The sequence below is a fragment of the Hoplias malabaricus genome, chromosome Y (genome assembly GCF_029633855.1).
Source record: "Hoplias malabaricus isolate fHopMal1 chromosome Y, fHopMal1.hap1, whole genome shotgun sequence".
Taxonomy (NCBI): domain Eukaryota; kingdom Metazoa; phylum Chordata; class Actinopteri; order Characiformes; family Erythrinidae; genus Hoplias; species Hoplias malabaricus.
This window is the reverse complement of record NC_089820.1, coordinates 66,110,409-66,132,936: the sequence shown is the minus strand read 5'-3', so window position 1 is coordinate 66,132,936 and position 22,528 is coordinate 66,110,409. Positions and strand designations below refer to the sequence as shown.

The 22,528-nt window shown below is 37.7% G+C and overlaps 2 protein-coding genes across 2 annotated transcripts in view; one reads left to right on the top strand and one right to left on the bottom strand.

The window, feature by feature from the left end:
* LOC136678117 (intraflagellar transport protein 80 homolog) overlaps window positions 1–22,528 on the top strand; it is a 101,129-nt gene that overhangs the window by 4,495 nt on the left and 74,106 nt on the right. The window lies entirely within an intron of this gene.
* LOC136678115 (structural maintenance of chromosomes protein 4-like) lies at window positions 255–21,985 on the bottom strand. Its single transcript, XM_066655973.1, has 24 exons — window positions 21,853–21,985; window positions 19,337–19,481; window positions 18,318–18,502; window positions 17,280–17,471; window positions 16,344–16,520; window positions 14,027–14,191; window positions 12,510–12,637; window positions 10,587–10,727; window positions 10,149–10,299; window positions 8,047–8,211; window positions 7,512–7,745; window positions 7,173–7,358; window positions 5,810–5,971; window positions 5,448–5,673; window positions 4,801–4,880; window positions 4,557–4,709; window positions 4,241–4,367; window positions 3,837–4,026; window positions 3,575–3,719; window positions 3,157–3,330; window positions 2,867–3,049; window positions 1,801–2,033; window positions 1,376–1,559; window positions 255–429 (listed from the first exon to the last, which is right to left on the bottom strand). Exons 2-24 carry the CDS (start codon window positions 19,470–19,472, stop codon window positions 265–267), a joined length of 3,882 nt encoding a protein of 1,293 aa, XP_066512070.1. The 5' UTR covers window positions 19,473–19,481; window positions 21,853–21,985; the 3' UTR covers window positions 255–264.

The following is a 22,528-nucleotide window of genomic DNA, read 5'->3' as shown; positions in this document are numbered from 1 at the left end:
GTTGCTAAACCTACTGCGCTGCCCATATTAAAACACTGCCTTATTTTAGATGTGTGATATGGGAGCGGCAATTGCAGAAACTAATAATTTTCAAAAATTGGGGTATATCTTTTACATAAATCTTTAATCATATAAACAGCAGCATTAAGTAAGGTGGTAAAAAAAAAGGAGTTTAAATTACAAGAGATCGCGAATAGTAAATTGTGAGATTGAAGAATACAGAACATTTCGAAGCCATTCATACATGTTTACTAATCTGTGAATTTATCCTGATGCAACCTCAGCATCTTTGAGGACGATGGTTTTCGGGTTGATGCCCACGTTCTTGGTGGTGTTGTGTGTCTTGTAGATGCCGATCAGGCGATCAGCCATCTCAAACATGTTGTTCCTCAAAGAAATAATGATGAATTGAGCATTCTTGGTTTGTTCCTGATGGACAGAAGAAATAAAAGAAAGTGGTAATGAAGTGCAATTTCTTTGGCTGTTAAACACTTTCAACAAAACCCCTGCTGTAGAAAATCATTTTATCTACAAAGGTTTTTTTTTTTTTAAACTAAAGTTAAAAAAAGAGATTAAATAATTTACTTTTAGTCTATGCCCCAGGTTACATCAGACTGAATTAGTGTTGCTATATGTAAAATACAACATTTTGACTTATTTAACCCAGTGTAGTTATTGTTCTTCTTGTAAAACACCTGAATATGAAGTTAGAGCCTGAGTACATAGAAAATCATGTCTTTATGGATAAAATCATCTTTCTGACCAAATTACAGTTGAATAGAGCCTCTGTGGCTGCAACGTTGGGTCCACTGCTGGTTTACTGGACTAAGCAGCTTCTGAATCATGGGGCAGGGGGCTCTCGAGAGAAATGCGTAACGCTTTATGGCACAAATCTCACGAGTTTTTACAGCTACAAGAACATTATGGCAGAGAGAGTAAGTAAAAAGAGAGTGAGCGAGAGAGCGGCCGTATAAGAGTTAATACTGGACTGATTTTACACAGAATTGATACAAACACGAGAACACAAGTTGTAGTAAATAACTTGCATTGTAACATCCTTCATGTGTTGCTGTGTTAAGCATTGTTTTCAGAAGTGTTATAAGCAGATTTTTAAGAGGTATTGTGCAGTGAGCCCGGGTTTGCCTGAACCTGTTCAGTTCACACCTAAGCAAAGTTCATACTTTGTAAGCTGATGTTGTAACCCATATACAGCCACCTGAACCATACAGGTCGCCTCTTTGGACCAATTTATAACAGTAATAAATTGGGGTGAGGGCTACAAAGGAGAAACTCCATGAACAAGTAGTAGGTTTAGCAGAGTAGTACGATTAACAGTTCTCACAATATACACAGTAATACCACAAATATAACTCACGTAAATGTAGCAAGCCACAATTGACACGTTCTTGAAGTCCAGTGCAGCATCTATCTCGTCCATAAAGTAGAGGGGAGTGGGCTTAAAATGGTGCAAAGCAAAGACTAGAGCCAAAGAGCTGAGAGTCTTCTCTCCTCCAGACAAGTTATATATTTTCTTCCAGCTCTTCTTAGGAGGACGCACGCTAAGGAGGGAAAGATATTTTTTAATAAAAAAACAAAAAAAACAACAAAAAAAAAACCCTCTAGCTTCAGGACAGACCCAAGTCCTACAAAAGTCCTTAAATAAACATTTTACAATGTAAAATTTGTTACTAAAATGGCTGATGTATTGCAGGTGAATATTGGTTTGAAACCATGACATGAGTTATTGTTAAATGTAGATGCAGATCACTCATTTGATTGTTCAGTATTAGGTATTGTCACCTGAACATGATGCCCTCAGAAAAAGGGTCCAGGCTGTCCACTAGCTCCAGCTCAGCATCTCCCCCTAATGTCAACATCTGGTAGTTCTCTTTCAGTTTGTTGGTAATGATGTTGAAACCAGCCATGAACTCGTTTAGCCTCTGTTTCCGCAGGTCCTCGCAGCCTCGTTTAAAGTTGTCTCTCTGGGTGGTTATCTCATCCAGTTCAGCTACTCTCTGTAAATACAGCTCCTCCTGCACATGCACACAAAAGGTGGAGAAAACTGATAGAGGCAATAGGAACTTAACATTGACAGAATACGAAATTCAAGTGGGATTACTGATAAATGGAGGAGACTAGCTGTCATTAGGCTGGGATTTTATAGCCAATGATGCTGCACAAAATGTAACCTAAATGTTATTTTACATCTTAGTGTGGGCAGATTTACGCTTGAGGAGAGGCAAAATATAATGACTTTCGGGCCTTTGAGAATGGAAAGAAATGCTTAAAATAAAGGATGGGATAGGAGAATATTTCTGACCATGGAAATTGGAATATCTTCATACAAAACCAATCCAATCCAGGTAATATTTAGATATATTCAATCATTCATTCATTATCTGTAACCCTTATCCAGTTCAGGGTCTCGGTGGGTCCAGAGCCTACCTGGAATCATTGGGCGCAAGACTTTTGAGTCACCAATCCACCTACCAACGTGTGTTTTTGGACTGTGGGAGGAAACCGGAGCACCCGGAGGAAACCCACGTGGACACAGGGAGAACAAACCACACTCCTCGCAGACAGTCACCCAGAGGAAACCCACGCAGACACAGGGAGAACACACCACACTCCTCACAGAGAGAACACACCACACTCCTCACAGACAGTCACCCGGAGGAAATCCACGAAGACACAGAGAGAACACACCACACTCCTCACAGTCACCCGGAGCGGGAATCGAACACACAACCTCCAGGTCCCTAGTGGGACCTGTGTGACTGCGACACTACCTGCTGCGCCACCGTGCCGCCCTATTTAGATATAATTTGCCATATACATTTCTTTAAAAGAAAAAAAACTGGTGTACCTTTTTCTTAAACTCTGCGATTGCTCCCAAGTTGGGCTTCATTTGGGCACAGCGATCCTCCAGGAGAGCGATCTCATTTTTAATGACATCTGGGTTCTTAATGGCCTCCAGCTCCTCAGAAGTTAGCTTAGTGATTTCCTCCACTGGTTTATCATCAATAGAGTGCAGAACAAGCTTTGTAGACTGAAAAGGATTCATTCAACAATGACTAACAATTTAACAAAACCAAATGATACATTAAACAAAACCCAAACAAGAACATTTCCATTCTGGATCTGAGCGTTCCTTACCTCTTTTTCCCAGTGTTTAATCTTATTCTGGCACTCATTTATGGCTGTATCGATTTGCTCCACTTTCAGACGGATGTTCAGAGACTCCTTCTGCAGAGCATGCTCCTTGTCCTGAATGGCCTTGATCTCCTGCAAGACTCCTCTGTGCTGCTCCTGCACCTCAGGAAGTGCCTCCTACAGACCAGACAAACCACAGGAACAATCAGAGGACTTCTAGTTTAATTTAATAGACGTTTAACAGTTATCAGAAGCCATGTTACATAACCAGAAACCAAACAGGACAAAGTAACAAAATGTGGGGGAGAAAAAAGAAAAAATTCTCTCTAAAGCTTCCACATCTTAGTACAATCTGAAGCACCTAACTTAGGATTATAAAACAGCATTCATAACCTAATGATATTGAGACGCAGAAGTGTACCTCAGCCTCTTGGCAAGTCTTCATGATCTCTCCGGCTTGTTCCTCCAGTTTCTTTAGCTCCTCCATAAGCTCCTCCATGAGCTTCTCACTCTCTACAATTTCTGCCTCTAAACGTGCTACTATTTCCTCAGACTTTTTCAAATTCCTTTGGGGAAGACAATAGGACGACTAATAAGGTGGAGGATCTTATTGCAGGGGTGCACAACTCCATAAATAAATTGGCACATTTGTTTTGTTAGTATAAGAAATGAGTTACACTCACCGTCCTGCTGTCTTGATGGCCACTTGGGCTTTAGTAATGGCTGAGGAACATTCATCCAGTTCTTTGTTGACCTTGTCCAGTTTGTCCTGTTGGGCCTTCAGCTTGTGGCTGTTTATATCCACAATCAGAGTGTGGAGCCGTTTCACCTCAGCCTCGACCTTCCCTGCCTTGTTGGAGGCAGCCTCAAAGTCTTTATAACAGGACAGAGTTTCAACTATTAGTTTACCTTACCTTGCGGTCAAAAACCATAAAAACTCCATGGTTTTGCCCATCTCTGAACTCAACTTCAAACTATCCAGGAGGACAGTAGCCAACCATAACAATTTAAAAAGGGCCTTCACTGAGATTTTCTTTTTTGCTCTGTTAATTGAACAGCACATGAAATAACACAGTAGTTCTCCTACTTTTCTTGAAGGTATCCAGGCTCTTCTCCATTTGTTTTTGCTTGGCCTTGTCCGGAGCAGCAGCAACAACATTAGCTTCCAGCTCCTTCATCTGAGACTTCAGGTGAATTTCTTGCTCTGCTAGGCTCTGTAGAAAAGTCAATAGTATGTAACCATTTTACAGGTTGTAATAATGACATGATCCTACACTTGACTTGACTTAGGCCACAGTGCTTTGTAGACAGATTTGCTAAATTAGAAATATACATGGCCATGCTTTCCTTGTAAAACTGTGGGGCAGTCAAGTGAGCTTTTTGAGGTGTGTATTCTGGCTGACCTGAATGCTGGCTGTGTATTTCTCCAATGTGTTCTTCATGTCTCTGAGCTCCCGTCTCTGTTTGTGCACCTTCTCTTCAAGCTGCTGTTTCCTTTGCTGCCAGTCCTGCAGCTGCACCACCTTCTCTTTCAGTGCACCCTCCATACGATCCAGCTACACAAACACACAGGCAGGTTCAGATACACGATGGACGATGAGGCTCTGGTCTAATGTGGAACAGATGGAAGTGGGTTTGTGATCTCACCTGTTCCTGAGTGACTTCAGTGCCAATAGAAGAGCCCATTCTACCTTTCATTACACGTCCTCCTCCTCCAGTCATGGTGCCTGAGAAAAAGGAAAAATAGGAGTTTGAATGTGAGAGAGAGGAAAAACAAAGTAAAATTGACAAGATAAAATTGAGCCAAAATCTATTTAAAACAGAGCCATTTAAATATCCAACTGTGGAGTTTGGTCTAAAATGATTGAGTGGATGATTGGATGAGGGGGAAAAAAACAAGCAATCTTTAGCACTTCAATCAAGCTTCAGGATGAATCGACTATGATTCAAAAGTTCAGTTATACATACAGTGTAGCTGACCACAACGATAAAGGCACTACAAACACAGACCAATAGCATATGAACGCAAACGTTAAGACATAGTTTGAAGTCAGCTGCCAGTTTGAACTATGGAGTTTCTCAGATTGTTGCTGTGTTACAAGCATTTCCTCCAAAATTCATCCAAGATTTGCACTTCTGATCCTTGTGCGTGCACAAAAGCAAACGGGTCTGGTTCAGTTTATCCTTGTTTGCATCAAACATTTCATAGGAGGGGAGGAAAGGGGAAAAACAAGTGTACAGTACAATATTTTTGTCTCATCATGTAGTATATATCCAGATAAAGAGGAACATACCGGCCTGTTCAATAATTTGTCCTTGTAGAGTGACCACTCTCCATCGTTTATCTTTCTGGAAGGCCACTCTAGTTGCCTGCTCCAGGTCTTTAGCCACCAGTGTGTCTCTCAGGGCAAAGTAGAATGCAGGCCGAATTGATTCATCCTTCAGTTTCACCATGTCAAACAACCGAGGAATGTTCTCTGGAGTTGAGATGGCACCCATGCTTTTTTCCCAGACTTTCATCTATCAACACACAGCAAAACATTTTTGTTCACAAATATGCAAACAATAAAACTAAATACTCTATGAACAAGTCGTTATATTTTCAATATTTGAGTAAGGTTACGCTTAATCACTAAGCATTATCATTAGTAAGCACCTTATCCAGCCCAATGAAGGTGGCCACTCCAATATTCTGGGCTTTGAGGAAACTGACACATTTTTGCGCTGTGTCAATGGTGTCCACCAAGATGTTATCAAGTGAACCACAGCTTGAAGAGATGGCTACATCATATTTCTCATCAATGGCTCCCAAGTCACCCTGTAGTGAGAATTAAAAAAGAAAAAAAATCCCACAAAGCTTTTAGCATAATATTAAACAAAGAGGACATCCCACACCATAGCTAGGCTTCCACTGCTATAATTCTGTACTTTAAAATACTGAGCGCTCTGAAGTTGTGCTATTACAGAATGTAGTGCAAGTGTTGTTCTGCATACTTTGTTTCCATGTTTGTTTTATGTTGGTGTACTATTCACAGTCCAGTAGTGACACTGAGGGCTTCAAATCTCCAGCAGCAATACTGTTTTGATCCACATGTATCAGCACAATAACACACTGCCACCAGATCAGTGTAACTGTAACACTGAGAATGATCCACCACCAAAAATCATACCTGCTCTGTGGGTGTGTTGACCAAGAACAAAGTGAAAGGGTGCAAACAAAGGTCAGAGCAACAGATGAATTGCAGCCTGTAATTATGGAAATGCAAAATGCAACTTTAAGGTCAGTGGAACTGAGAGAATGGACAGTGAGTGTAGGAAAAAAAAAAGGAGGTGGTGGTAATGTTATGGTTGAATGGTGTGAATTTGTGCATGTACGGAAATTACTCTGGTCGTGTGAAACAAAAATCAAGGTAAGAAAGTCTATGCATGTTTAGTAAATAAAATATAAAATGACCTGGCCATAGACAGCAAGCAATAGAAAATGTCAACCCTGGGAGCTTGCTATTATAGCTTCAATTTTCAGCTCTGTTGCTCAGTCTGAAGCCACAGAGTGTTGGTGTGTAAGGAGATACTAACCAATCCTAAGTCCTCTGATTAAACTTTAGTGTGACTGAAGGATATCTGACATTCTTAAACATGTATGTATCTCAAAATATTTGCAAGTCCTGCCGTGTGAGGTCAGCAGTGTAGCTGAATGTGTAATTCAAGTTTAGGTCACAATTTTGCCTTAGCTGTTAGGTTTAGCACTGCCTTTTTAAATAATGGCTTAAATCCATAAAAATAAAACCGCAAAGAGAAATTGCTCAACAGTAAAATATCTTTGTAAACTCATTCCATATTTCTCAGAAGAGAGATAGACGTAATGCCAAGAGCTTTACTCTCTTGTACAGAACTGATGGACATTGCTTTCATATCATATTTTCATGGTGATCATTTTAATTAAACGATATCTGGATGGAAACCTGTCTAATGCTGTGTAGAGAATGCTATAAAAGGAACGTGTTTGTGCCGAATCTTACCAAGCGTCCCAGGATACCAGGGATTTTGCCACTTATTTTCTGCTGCATGAGAGCATCCAACACTTTGCCTCGGCTGCGGTTGGAGGACAGAGAACTTTTAGCCTCCTCTACCTTCTGCCTCATGTCACGGACTAGTGCCCTGGTCTGCCCATCCTGCTCCGAGATCTGTTCCAGTTCCTGTTCGTCCTGTATACAAAAAAAATATCGTTTAGGGGTCTCCTTCCCAGACCCATAATTAATAAAACCCAATTTTTAAGGGGATTAAGGGAAATATTCTTTATAGGCTTACTCCTTTACATATTTAGAAAACAAACAACACACTCAGACAAACAGGCACACCTTCTTGAGCTGCTGCTCACACTGTGGTATTTTGACTTGCAGCTCTTTGATGGCAGCTCTCCTCTCACTGAGTGTGCCAGCAGTGCCCTGTAGAGTCTCTTTGGCCTGGTTAAGTTGTGAAACTGCTGTGTTGTGTTGGCTCAGGTAGATGTCCAGCTCTGACTGAGCTACGTCCATCTGTGAGCGTGTTTCATTCACTGCCTTGCTCAGTTCCAGAAGTTCCTTCTCTTTTTGCTGTTGACGGTAGGAGTGAGGTTAAAGTTGAACATTTCTTGTCATGCTCTCAACAGGGCTGCCCAACAATGATTTCAGCAAGTTCTGGAAATGAATACAGCTAATACAAATGATCATTTCAATACAAATGGGAAAAAGTGAAAGAAAAGGAAACCTAAAACCAACACCCAATTTACTTTGTGGTCAAAATCAAACATTAAACCTAGATGTTAAAAACTTCTAAACAAATTTACATCACTATTTGTTTCTTCTTAAGCTACATTCATAAAAGCATCCTGCACTGATGAAAGTTGTGGCAAACCTCTTTCTCCAGCTGTAGGCCACTGGTCTCCTCCTTTAGGCTCTCCATCACCTGGGCCAGAGCGTCCTCTTCCTTCACCTTCTGCTTCTCCAGCACCTCTTTGTTTGCAGACGCCTCCATAATGATCTTCTCACTGCTGGCAGGGATGTTTCTTACTTCTTCCAACTGACCACAGATTTGGGGGGTGGAGAGGAAAAGAAACAAAACAAAAAAACACACAAAATTAAGACTGATGTGTGTATGAAGGAAGCCATCAACATACTTTAATACTAAGTACTTCATACTAAATCAAAATAGTATGTATGAGGCACAAAACAAAACATAAAAACTCCAACCAAACCAAAAAACCCATTTCAATGTCAAATTTAGGTGATGCACTGCCAAGATCCATGTGCAGCTGTGGGTGTGGACCCTTCACTGTCCCGGACTGGTGATAGGTCAGAGATCTACTACACTACTGGGAATTAGCTATGACTAAATTGGGAGAAAAGGGAGGGAAAAATCAAATAAAACCACAGCCTGATGCTGCCTCTCTCAGATCATAGGTGCCAGACAGCTGTGTAAACCCAAGCTTCCTGCCGTGCCATCCATGGCAAAGAAGAAGGGGGTGGGGGTCAGTGCGCAGGGCCTTTAATATAGGGTTAATTTGCGGTTGAAAAGGGAAACTGTTGTGATTGCTACAAAAGCTATACTTCACAGGCACACTGCAGAACATTGCACCCCAGAGAGCTGGACTGCCCTGCCCCTATGACCCCACCTTCTCCTCCCCCAAAATCTCACTTTCATTTATTACAGCCAGATTACTTTGGCTTTACAAAGCCCAATGCAGGAGGGAGGGGAGAAGGACAAAGACAGCAAAAGCAGTCAAGACACATTCAGACAAGTTGAAAATAAGCCAGGAGAACAGTTCAAGGTTTGGGAAAACAGAGTTCAGTGGTGCAAGTCTGTGTAATCCCCCTCAAGTGGCACATCAGAGGGACTATAAGAGTGCAGAATTAAGTAGTAGCCATGAGCTGTAAAACTGATTGCCTATGGCCATAAACATGTTCATTTTGCACTCAACTAGGCAAAGTAAGTAGAGACATCTCCAGGGAGTAATTAATGTCAAGGTATAATACGGAAAGGTTGTGAATTGTATAAAAATAAATACTATCTATTAAACGATTAACCGCAGCAATGAAAGCACGTAGGAAAATTAGATTCTTAAAAATTATATTCATTTCTGAATGCAATGTAAATACTTGCAACAAACATTAATTTATGTACAGTGGGAGAGACAGAGGTGAACATTCTCCTGTGCAATCCAATTTCATGTAACTGGCCTATGTTTTTATATGTTCCAAAAAGCTATACTGCAGTGGTTCTTGTTTTGGTTTGGCTGCAAAATAAATATCATAAAATAGACCTGTCAGGCAAACTGTGCTTGTTTTAAAATACACTGTATCTTTGTTTATAAAAATGACAGCCTATAAGATCAGTCTCATGAGAACCCATTACTGCACAGGCTGAATGCAACTCATAACCAAATTGCAAAATCCACCTACAAATGCCAACATGCCTGAGTTCAACTGGAGGGGGGGGGGGGGGGGATTCAGGTACTAAGTTATAAATATTTAAAAAGAATATATGAATGTGATTCTAACCATTTCAGAGTTCACAGTTCATACCTGATATGACCAGACATGGCTTCAATTTGGCTTCCCCCTCTGGTCATTGACAAACCACTAATGCATCATCCATTTACAGTTACAGAGGAAAAAAAAAAGTTAAAATAAATAAATAAATCTCAGTATTGCTTAAATATAACTCTACACTTTTGCCTTCATTTTGCACACACAGATGTGTAAACATGCAATTAGTCTATCTCTATTTAATCCTCTAATTTACTTACAGCTCGACAAGTTGATGGGACTGATGCCTTAGGTTTGAGAATTTAAGGGAAATCCTGCCTATACGAATGCACATTTTGTTTTTAGAATGCTGCAGTTTAAAAAAAGATTGCGCAGCCAAGTCACCAACTACTCATTTCAAAATAATACACAGCTGTTTATTACACATTTAAAATATATTCAAACTTCAGAATCGATAAATGCCCGACACACCTTCTCTTTATCCTTCTGCAGCTGTTTGTGCAGTTTCTTGGTCTTGTTCTTGGTGTGCTTCAGCTTCTCTCGCACTTCGACGTCCTGGAGGTCCAGCTGGGTGAACTTCTCTTTATGCTTCTCAATGAACTTAGTCAGCTTGCCCAATTTCCTGGAGAGACAACACAACACTTCACTGAGCTAAGAAATCTGAGCTCTACACGTCCCTAAATTGCCATTTCATAGAAAGAGGGGTGGGGTAATGATTGTATAGGACAGGCAGTTTAACTCATGCTCCTTTTAGCTTTGGGAATACAAAAGAAACAGTGCAGAGAGGGGTGGACAGTGAGAGCCAAATGATATACCAACTAAATATTTTGAGCTAGATTATGCAAGCCCCAAATATACACACACAAAACCCTGCAAGCTCGAATGAGTAACTTAGGCCCTCTATCTTACTTCTCCACATTCTTCAAGGCCTCATTATTCCCCTTCATTTCCTCTGTGAGCTGGTTGCTTTTTTCAGTCAGTCCCTTGGTGTCCTCCTGGATCTCTTGTTTCTCTGCTTCCTTTTCAGCCATGCGCTGCTGCAGATCATGCCTAACAAAACCAACACATGCATTTTAAAACAACAGTGGAGAATTTATGTTTTATGATATCATCACTTAGTCATCTAAAAATGAATCAAATATGTTCTTAAAATACGAACAGTACTACTGTCTTAAATTACTTTAATTCCCAGTGGTTTTAGAGCACAATTTCTATTTAATTTATACATTTCATTTAAATAAATTAGGAAAACCACACATGTTGTTGCATGATTTTATGAATGAATTGATAAATAATCGGCCAACACCCACTGGGCAAAATTCACAAATAAACAGTAGTTGTGCATTAAAATGTGTGGTATGTTGCAGAGGATGTATACTGGGAAATTATTTGACCCAAGTTGTCCTACTTCTGACACTCCTTACACTCTACACAAAACCAGTTAACAGCATTTAAATGTGCAATATCACATTAAAAATCAGTGTTCATGTCAGTTGCTCCATTATACTCATCCTTGCCATGGGTGGGAGCTGTTTTCTACGTCCTAGGGAGCACAAGACTAATAATAAGTTTGTTATGGGCCATTGTAATGTTATGTATTGTCCATTGCCCTTTATAATTTTCCTGTTAAAACACTACACACACTGTGACCTGATGGTACTTGATGATATATAAAAGATTTTGAGACATGCGTTCTATTTTTAGTGTCATGTAAACATCTAAGGATCAGTGCACTGTGGTCTGACAAATCAAAATTTTAATTTCTTTTTGGAAACCATGGATGCCGTGATCTCTCGGCTAAAGAGAAGGACCATCTGGTTTGTTATAAGCACACAGTTCCGAAGACAAGATCTGAGATTGTCTGGGGGTGTATTAGCGCACATGGCATGTGTGATTTGCACATCTGTGAAGGCACCATTAATACTTAACGATATTGGCATGTTTTGGAGCAACACGCTGCCATCAAGAAAATCTTTTTAAAGGAAGACCTTGCTTATTTCAGTAATACAAAAAATGTCCACATTCTGTATGGATTACTACATTGTGGCTCCTTAGTATGTCAGTCCAGGTGATAATTAGTCCAATCTTGTCACCCATTGAAAACAACTTGTGCATTATTAAGTGAGAAACACTAACAGAGACTTCAAGCTGTTGAGCACCTGAGATCAAGCAAGAATGGGAAAACTTTCACTTTCAAAACTACAGCAGTTGGTCTCCTCAGGTCCCAAACACTTAAAGAGTGCTGCTAAAAGAGATGATGATACAACATAGTTGTAAAAATTCACCCATTCATATTTTATTGGGACATGTTTCCAGCAACAAATTAAAAATGGGGGAAAATTTTATTCAAAAAATAAATAAATAAATAATAAAAAAAACTTTTTCAATTTAAAATGTTGTCTTTGCACTAATTCCAATTAAATATAGGATGTAACCGGTTTGCACATTATTGCTTTTTGACTTTATTTACATTTTTGGAAATGGTGATTGTAGAAAAAAAGCCAACAATTACTAAAGTTACCAACAAAAACTACTGCACATTTTACTGTTTGCAAAATTCTTATTTTAATTTAATTGTCTCCTTAAAAATAACTCAAGCAGCTTTTTGGAAAGTTTGGCATATATTCTACACCGTATTTACACCAATAAAGTGAAAAAAATACATAGAATTTTTTTTTTTAAAAATGCATATTTCAGTTTGTTGGAAAGGATATTTTAAATATTTTCTTTTAGAAATCAACAGAATATGTCATTGGACTCAGGGGTGTCCAGATTTTGCATAAAATAAAAATATTCTGAGAGTGCAGAGTGTGTGTAACTTCAGGGCCTTACACATAGAACTGGCAGAGCTGGCTCCTCTTCTTGAACATGTCATTTTCCAAAGTGAGAAACTCAACCGCTTTGTTCTTCTCACCCTCCAAGGCGTTCTTCTCTTTCTCCACGAGCTTCACACGATTCAACTGCAAATTCAGGGGCAAGACTGTTGTTAAATAAGCCATTGACATTTAGTCACACTAACATTATAAAATAAATCATAAGTTATAAACAGCAACCAAAGGACTAAACACTTACTAGACTAGTAAGGCAGACTTCAGGTGTTACTTGAAAACACCACATCAAAAATATAAAGTTAGACCCACTCATTACACTCATTCACTCGAAGCAATTTCAGAATACACACTCAAAATCAACGATAAAATGTTCAAACATACAGAGGAGATACAAGGTTGTTACCAACAGCAACAATATGAAAATGCTGAGCATGCAGAAACGGCAGGTTAAAAATAAATAAATAAATAAATAATAATAACATAATAATAATAATAATAAAAAAAAAAATATATATATATTTTTTTTATTATTATATACGAACACACACACACACACACATACCAAACCTCACAGTACTACTCCCACTGTCTGCTAACCAAAAATGCTAGTAGGCCTGCCATATTATAGTTAAAATAATTAAGATAATTAAACGCATAAATCTCACCATCACTCAGTTTCTTTACTGCTGAACATTTTGCAATTGTTCTTGGCAGAGAAGAAAGTCAGGGGAGGAAAAAGAAGAGCTCTCACTAGCAAAAGCTGAGCAAAACTGCATAGTGTGCATAATCACATTTTCATTTTGAATTGCTATAAATACAAATATAAACCATAGATGATGACACATGCATCACAAATCCCTCACTTCTCTTCCTTTTATATTTAAGCTTTGATTAGCATCGAACCCAACATTTTGAGTTACTGTACACTAAATTATATATGAGACAAATTGTATTTAATACAAAACTAATCAGCAAAACTGTTAACTCAAAATGTTGAGAGTTCAAAAATGATGCCAACTACAAAGCCAAGCAACTTTTTATAATTATCAGCCGCTTACATTTCTAATGTTTAGAACAGCTAAAGATGTGCCAACAGTTGAAGGCCTGTGACCAGATTTGCCCCGAGAGGTCATAAATAAGCAGGTGGATGAGGAATTTGCATTCATACCTCATCTTCTCCATTATGTCATGCTATTCACTTGCTACATTTTATGCTTCTAAAATAAGCCAATAATGCAGAACTATTTCTAGACATCAAAAGCAAGGTTTTGATGCATAGCTACACTGGTGTAAAAATAAATAAATAAATAAAATTGAAATACATTTGTCATCAGAGTGGAAGCTTTTATGTATTTTTTCCCCACCTTATTAAAAATTCAGCTCCTAAATCCTATTACCAAAGCTTATTATGCTGGCACGCTGGAAAATTTTCCAAATGTTCTGTATGTATTGGTGTCCCAACAGCTCAGGCTTTTTATTTTAGTGAATAAAAATTTTCAGGCAGGTAATTTAGCTCACCTTTTCGCCTCTCTGTTCATTGAGTAGCTCGACACGTCTGCACAAAGTGTTGATAGGCTCTTTGAGCCGGCAGGAGCCAATTATGTCCTCAAGGTACTCCAGCATACCTTCGTCATGCTCCGTTTGGCCTTTGGGCTTCATCATAGCAATCTGCTCCACTTCCCCCTGAGGAAAACAAAAAGAGAAACATACACACACAAACACGCCTCTTAGACTAAATTACCCAACTGTTATTTTATTATTGTCATTTACATTACTATTATTATTAATTGCAAGGTATGAACCGATATAAAAACCATAAGCTGATACCAATAATTTGCATGCATATATCTATATCTAAGTTGTAAACATTTACAAAATTTAGAAACCGGAGAAAAATGTAACACGTTCTTCAAAAGTAATATATGCAGTCAAATGCAGTAACATGAAAACGTAGGGATTTTAGTGCCGCAACCCAAAGTCTTGGTGGATTGTTAATGTGTACATCTGTTGAATGCTGATAATTTAATATTTAATATTATAGTCACCATATGATTCCTTTATCAACATCAACCTCTGATTAAAATAATAATAAAATAATAATAGCAGCAGCACACTTATTTAGTAAATAATAGACAAGTGTGACATTACCAAAGGGGAGGGAGGGGGGATTTAAAAATAAATAAATAAATAAAACCCTACCCAGTTTTAGACAAAATTTAAATTTCTAAAAACCAAAGATTTTTTTTACAGTTAAAATATTACTATTATAATGTACATTATGTGATCATTGAGAGACCTAAAAAAGTTAGTTTACCTTCACATATAACAGGGGTAATTTAAATAGAAATGAACCAAGTTGAGGTTTAAAATAAATAAATACAAAAAATTAAACAAACATATTTTTGCCCAATCAGTAAATCCAAATTTGGCAAACATAAAATAAACCATACATAAATTACAATCAGAATAATTCATGATGCAATCCTAGAAGTAAACACATTTAATAATCACTACTTCCTTACTTTGATAAAATTTAAAAATAAATAAAAACAAAGAAAATCTAATATGGTGGAACAAAAATTGCTATAGAATTAATGATAAATGACAAAAACAACTTACAAAGATAGACACAGGTGAAAAACAAATGAAGGGGAGGGAAAGAAAAAAATAGAATGAGGATGCTTGACCCTGCCTCACTGAAGCAGCACAAGTAATATTGGGGTTAGATTATATTTTCTCACACACCAATATTTACGTGCTGCTAAAGTGGAGAAGGCATAGCACAGAGTGGTTGAACCCTTGAACTTTTTTGACAGCTCAGGTGACTTGTCTGTTAAAGATTGCAAATGACCTTTTCCTTAAGTCCAGTCTGACTCCGCTTATGCAATCCCCTTAAAACTCTACAGCAGCAAATTATGGTTTGCACCTTTTCTGCAATGTTGAAAACCATGATGCGCTGCTACAGCAGTCTAAGGACTGGCATCACGTGTCCATTGGTTTTGTACGAATGCAGCTCTGATTAAATAAGTATCATGTGACCACTGCTTTTTATTTGTAGTATCACAGGTAAAAGTTTGGGTGTTCGGTCAAATGACATTTTTGTTATATTTCTTAGAAAAAAATAAGATACTCGACTGGGGATCACTATTTAAAAATACAAGTAAATTAAATAAAATATTAAAACAGCCAGTCTACAAGGTTAAAAATACATATTTAATGTATTATTATATGTTAAACTCAACAAAGCAACATTTTCATATCATTTGGCAAGGGGTACCCAAACTTTTTCAAACTGTATAAGCAGTAGGGAGGGGTGGAAATCTCAAAATAAAACACCAAGAGGCATTTATAAAGTAATTCTCCATGTATCCTGATTTTTTAATTTTGTATGATATTCCTATATATGCATTTTTGTCCAATCTAGTGAATTTAAACATAGTCCAAAGTCTATGCGGTGCTTATGTCCCAGGGCATATGTTATTTACCTGCCACCATTCACTCGGTGTAAACTAAAAACTAAACTAAAATTAATTTTATTGGCTTTTTTATTTTATACATCACAATATATAAAATAGTGCCTACAATTTTCCGTTCCAATAATCTCCAATGTAAACTACAAAATTAAAAATATATTTATAAATGTTATGATAAAAATCCAGTTCTGGAGCTGTGAGCATCAATATAGAATTGTTCAGCAGAGAATTCCAATGTGTCCAAGAATGACCCCCACACTCCCAACAGAGCACAAGGATTGCCAGCAACCATGCCATGGAGAAAACAAAAGCAACACACAATGATTTTAAAAAGGCCCTGTAAGAGAAAACAGACTCATTACCTGCAGAATAAGAAATCTGTTGTGGTCAAGGTCAATGCCATGGCTGCGGAGTAAATTTCCAACATCTTTGAAAGTTGCCTTTTTGCCACTGATGTGGTAGGCTGAGGAATTATCTTTACCGGCAGTTCTTGAAACATAGAAGTTGCTGTTGGGGAGGACATCGTAGTCATCTCCTTCCTGAAACAGTGGGGAGGGGCACAAACAAACCAGCTTAGCTCCTCAGCACACAGAGCTCTCACACAGCAAACAACCCAAATTATTAGTCCAGCTGCATTTAACAGGACAAAATACAACACCATCTACACTACAACTGCAGGCTCTGGCATCCACAACACAATTCTGCATATTAAATATATCAGCTTTTGCTGTCTCAAACCCCAACTCACAGTTAACATGCATAAAAAACAACAAAAAAAGGCATATATATGATTTATATTTGTAAAAGCTAAGGTAAATCATTTATTTATTTAAACCTATTTAACATGATGAATGGAATTAAATTGGTACACTGTCACTACAAGTGTGACTTAAAATATTCACCTACGTTTGGTTCCCAACAAAGAAATACACCAATTTAAAAAAATTCCTACAAATTCACAGGGGAGAGAGGAAAAAAAAATAATTGTGGGAGAACTAAAAGTTGGTATTTCAATATGCAAAAGCCTGAGATATTTAATAATGTGTGTGTGTGTGTGTGTGTGTATATATACACACACACACACACAAAAGGCTTACCTCAGTTAGAATCAAAAATATACTGAATAGCAGAATTTGAAAAGTTAAAAATGTTTAATAAAAAATAAATAAAGAAATAAATAAAAATAATTACTACATTATTTTTTTAATGTAAATGTTTACATTAAAATAAACATTATATTAAATCTGCCATCATAGAGGATGGTGGTGTCTGTGAATAAACATGTATATTTATTTCACCTTGTCAACAATCTTCTGAAAGTGCACCTCTACAGTGCAGCTCTGGATATCCTTGTGCCCATCAGAACTGTGAATTAGAACGGACAGCTTTTTGGATCTGATTTTCTGAGCTCTGTATCCGAACACAAAGAGCATCGAATCTATCACATTGGACTTCCCACTGCCATTTGGACCAATGATGCAGGAAAAGCGCTGCAAGTTGAGAAAAAGAAAGGATTTAAAGTCAAGCTCCAGAACAAAGATATTTATTGTGGGATAGTGTGTGACATTTAATTATTTTTGGATCAGTCGGTTACACAAATATTGTTGTGTGTCTGAACAGTGAGAATAAACAAACAAACAACTTGAGCAAACTTATGAGACCTAGTTCCATTTCCACCAATAATAGACCTATTACAATGTAATTAAGCTATTCATATTTAGGTGTGTGCAATGGGAATATGATCTTATCTTGATTAATTATGACACATAAAATGTTTTTTTGTGAGCACTTAAAAAAATACATTTTATAAAAAAGTGTATAAAAATTAAAATAAACAAAATATAAAATATACACAAAATACCATTTACATAGGGACTGTAAATAACACAGATACAGCAAATTCATTGTTATCATTTTTTAAAACATATCTATCCTAACTGATGATTTCAATAGCATCATCCATAATGACCATGAAAAATTAAAATTTAAAATGTCACCTGCTTTATTTAGTATTTTTTAAACATATTTTATCATTTACTTACTACCATATTTTATCTCTAGTGATAAAAAATAAACAAATAATTCACAGAGTCTTAATTTGGGACTCTAGCCTTTTGCTGGTGTATTTATGCTGTTGCAGCACACTGCAGGGGAAAGAAAAAAATATCAAATGCATGGTGATAAGTATTTTTCTATTAGGAAAATAAATACTATATATAAAATAATAATAATTGTTATAATATTCCTATTTAAATATGAGCAGCAACAATAGAAGTTAAACTAAAGCTTCTCTTCTTGTTTAAAAGCCCCAAGTGATGTAAAGTCGCTTCTCTTACTTTGTGGAAAGGCCCCAGGACTTGCTCGCCTGCATACGATTTAAAATTCCGATTCACAATGTGTGTGATCATCAGACGAGGAGCTCCTGGTTCATTGGTCATTGCTGGGGGCGGGGGTGGAGGGATGCTATTGAGGATCTCCTCCAAACTTCGACTGTCCACGACCGGCTCCCCAGGAGCTGCATCTGAAGCACAAACAAGGAAAAAATGTAGGAGAGAAGTTCCACTTTTATTCCACGATGGAGCCATTCATTTTAAGGTGGAGGCATGAAGCAATGGGGGAGGGGAGGTGGAGCAAGGGGGGGGGGAGAAAAAGAAAAAAAAGAAAACAAACAAACAAAACATTAGCTCTGTGCTGAAAGGAGTAGAACAAAGACCGGGTGGGAGAGGGAGCAAACTTCAGCCTAGTTACTATCCACATTGAAAACATTAAGTAAAACAATGCCAAGCTTGGCACTTTCAAGACATTAGACATTTAGGACATAAAGATTAAAAGCAGAAAACATAGTTGATCAAACATAGCATGGTCTGTCCTCAGAAAAACATGGACTGGCGTCTATGAGTAAGCAATATAAATAAAATCTCTATATTTTTTAAGCAAAATCCAATTTACTGGATGGAAACTACTTTACTTTGTTCACTGTCATTTTTACTGAAAATTTAAATAATAAATAAATAACACACAGCTAAACATGGCACAATTTTTAATGGATAAAAGATACACAACTCGAAAAAATTGCAGGAAACAGATAGCTTTGCTTCAGCTCATTTAATATTCACTACACAAGAGTCAACCTTAATTATATCAACCTAACCTGTAAATGCATTTGCCTCAGCTCTTTGCAGAAATAAAACTAAATAAACAATCACTCAAAAGTCAAAGGAACATCAACAAAGCCACATATGCAAGTCAACAAGGCTCAAAGGAAAGCACACGCTAAGTAAAGGTAAAACACTTGGCAGCACAGCAAAAGCAGAATTATAAGGCCGTGTATTAAGTTGCTCCCTTTGTTTCTTACCATTGGTCGGTACTGGGTCTGGTTCGTCGTGGATTTCTTTGGGGGGGACTTGCTGCATCTCTTCGTCGGAGTCATCCTGCGTCCCTTTCCCTCGTGATTTAGCAGCAGTGGAGCTCTTTGTCGTTCTCGCTGGCATGATTAAACTCTGAAGGAGAAGTCACACATCAGGGTCAGCTATAGATCCAACAGCCCGTGTAACCGGCGCTCATCTCCGCTCACCCTCTCTCACTGGACTTAAAAAAAAAAAAAAAAAAAAAAAAAAAAAAAAAAAAAAAAAAAAAAGAATCTCTACCCCCAGTCAGGGGAGGTGTTTGCGCGATGCCTTGAGCGCCTAACGTTACTTTCTGCAGCATGAGCTCCTTTCTTTGTTGCCAGTGACTCCCTTCGGGATACTGCAGTAGTTTAAAACTCTTTTAATAAACCCTTTACTTTGCGTAGGCTTAAAATATACATGTATGTCATCAGATCTAAGGAAAGGATTAAAGTCTGGCTGAAGTACTGTAGCGAATCTAGCTATCCATCCGTATGAAATGCGCTCAACTGCAGCTACCAAACAGCAAAGTTCCTGCTCTCACAAAGCGTCAAGTTGCCCACAGCAGCACGACGATGGAAAAAAAGCCTGGTGACGTTTCTCAGTGTCAACAACGGACAGACACAAAGGCAAAGTGAAGCTGCCAAACTCACAGCTGACTGCGGGCTCCTGCTTCAACAACACTGCTATCAAACCGCCTGGGTGCTCAGCACTCAAGCTTTCTCGCTAGAAATTCAACCAGAAACAACAAACAAACTTGCTTGCTTTTGGTTGTGAGAGCTGGACGTAGGCTGTAAACTCTGGAAGTTTCAGGACCATCACTATCCAAGTGCATCAATCCGGTTTAAGGGGTGGGTATTCCACAAAAGATTAAAATAACGTAGTCCAAAGTCAGGCCGATGTGTGTGACATTCACACAAATAGCACCTCCCCCCAAATAATAATAATAATAATAATGAAATCACGCACGATACATGTTAACTAAGCTCCATAAACAAACTGTTGAGTTATAAGTTTTGTGACCTCACGAATACCTACATATTTAAACCTCTCTCAAATCAGCCTATACACGTTTAGACCCGCCCACTCTCCCAGTGCTGTTATAAGGAGTGAGTAAGTCCAGGCTGCTGTCTGAAAACAGGTTATCGACATACCTCAGACTGAAATAACAGAGCCTGGTGGTGTAAAAGTGAATGTGTTTTTAATAAATTTATCCACACTAATACCAAAAGTGGGGGTGAAATTATTTAGGGAAAAACCTGTCAAGCTACACAGCCAGAAAAACTAACCATACAGCTGATATGTTCTTTGTAAAAAAAAAATAAAATAAAAATGTATTATGTCAATGCCATATGTTGAAGTATTCTGTAATTGAGATGATTCTCTGAGCTTGGATGAGGCCATTGTAAATTCATATACAGGGTCCTAAATATGAGTGTGTAAACCTATATAATGCAAAATCAATTTACCTAAGGTTAAAATGAAAATAATAAGGTTTAAAACGTATTAATAGTAAAAGAAACACAATTTAATACATGTATTTTTTCCCCTGGTTTAATAATTTTGGTCAGTATCTAGCCACTGTGTTTTCCTGTTGAGTTCTTATCAGTGTAATATGGATCTTATCGGATTTACAGCTTTTGAGACTTGTGACTACATGCATTTGGTTTTTCTTGTAGGCTCCTTCAGGAAACTAGTGGTAAACTGAATGTCCGTCGCCACTTTTCCTTATTTATTTAATTATCTTTTGGCAGCAGTATATCAAATTCTGGATTAGTATTGTCAAAACAACTGCTACATACTTTCTTAAAACAATTACGTTGACTCAATATGTCGATTTCATTTGGAAGTATCTATGCTGTCTATATTACTTAGGTTTAAGAGGCTGTCAAATTATTAAAAGTATTAAACTTCTATGAAGTAACGTTACATAGCTTTCAGGAGGGCAGATAATCATTTTGGGATTATAAATCATTATAAAGGAATAAGTCGGTGTTTTATTTATTCCTAGCTAAATACCATGGTATCAGTATCTATTCCTTAAATACAGTAAGTAATAAGTAGATATCTGCCAATATGATATAGTAAGAAAACTTTTGCATAAATATTACAGTTGCCAGAAAAAAAAGGGAGGTTAGCTAAATGAAGTGTTCCCTCTACTAACTTTAATTGGCGAGAGCAAACACACATTTGTTTGAAGCCTGTTTTATAGATGTGCTGCTCTCAGAGAACATCTACTAGCTAGCTAACGTTATAATAAATTACTATAAGGACAGCGAACACTAACAATGTTTACCTGATTTCCAACTGCGTAGCTACGATATTGCAGACCTTCACTTATAGCTTACAAATTAGTATTTCATTGTGAACTACTCGTAAAACTCTAGGTTTAATTCAGAACCGACTTATCGCTAGGTTAGTCGCCGCCTGTGGAACTGTTTTGCTGGCTGAGTTTAACTAAATCGCCTCGTACACAAACCCTTACCTCTTAGATTCCGTGAGCTATTTTCAAGCTCTCTCAGGAGGTGATAATCCCAAAATGTCTCCTTTATCACAGACAGTCGTCCTTTTTTCCTCCTAAAGCGAAAATTAGCTAAATAATATCTCCTCTCTCAGCGCTTGCAGCTCAAAAATGCCGCCAAAATTCGTTACAACCGGCGCGAGGCATCATGGGAGAAATTCAAAATCAGCGAGAGCGATTCCGTCTGGATTCACTGATATTACGAAGCTTCAAATACCAAATTGTCGTGTTCTTTTTAGCTTTCACTACACCATTAGCCACAGCAGAATTCGCCCATTTAGAAAAAAATGGTATTTATTTAATAACGAACCTGTCAACGCGCAAATTTTATTGACTCGACTCCCTCTCGACTCTTGGTGCAACAATCGATTCTTTAATTCACTCGATTATATTCCGAAGCTATCGAAGGTTATTCCATAAAGCAGGATTTCTCATTTTATCATTTAGCAAGATAACGCAAGATCAACGTTGAGGACTGTACGGATTTTCCAATAGGAAATGTCCCTGATTTCTATTGGACAGGACTGATTTTGTGCTTAAGACATCCTGTAATATTGGCATTAAATACTACATAAGTCCTACATAAAATTAAAGGGCAAGTATGTTGGAAAAACTAAACAGTCTTTTCGTTATTAATGAA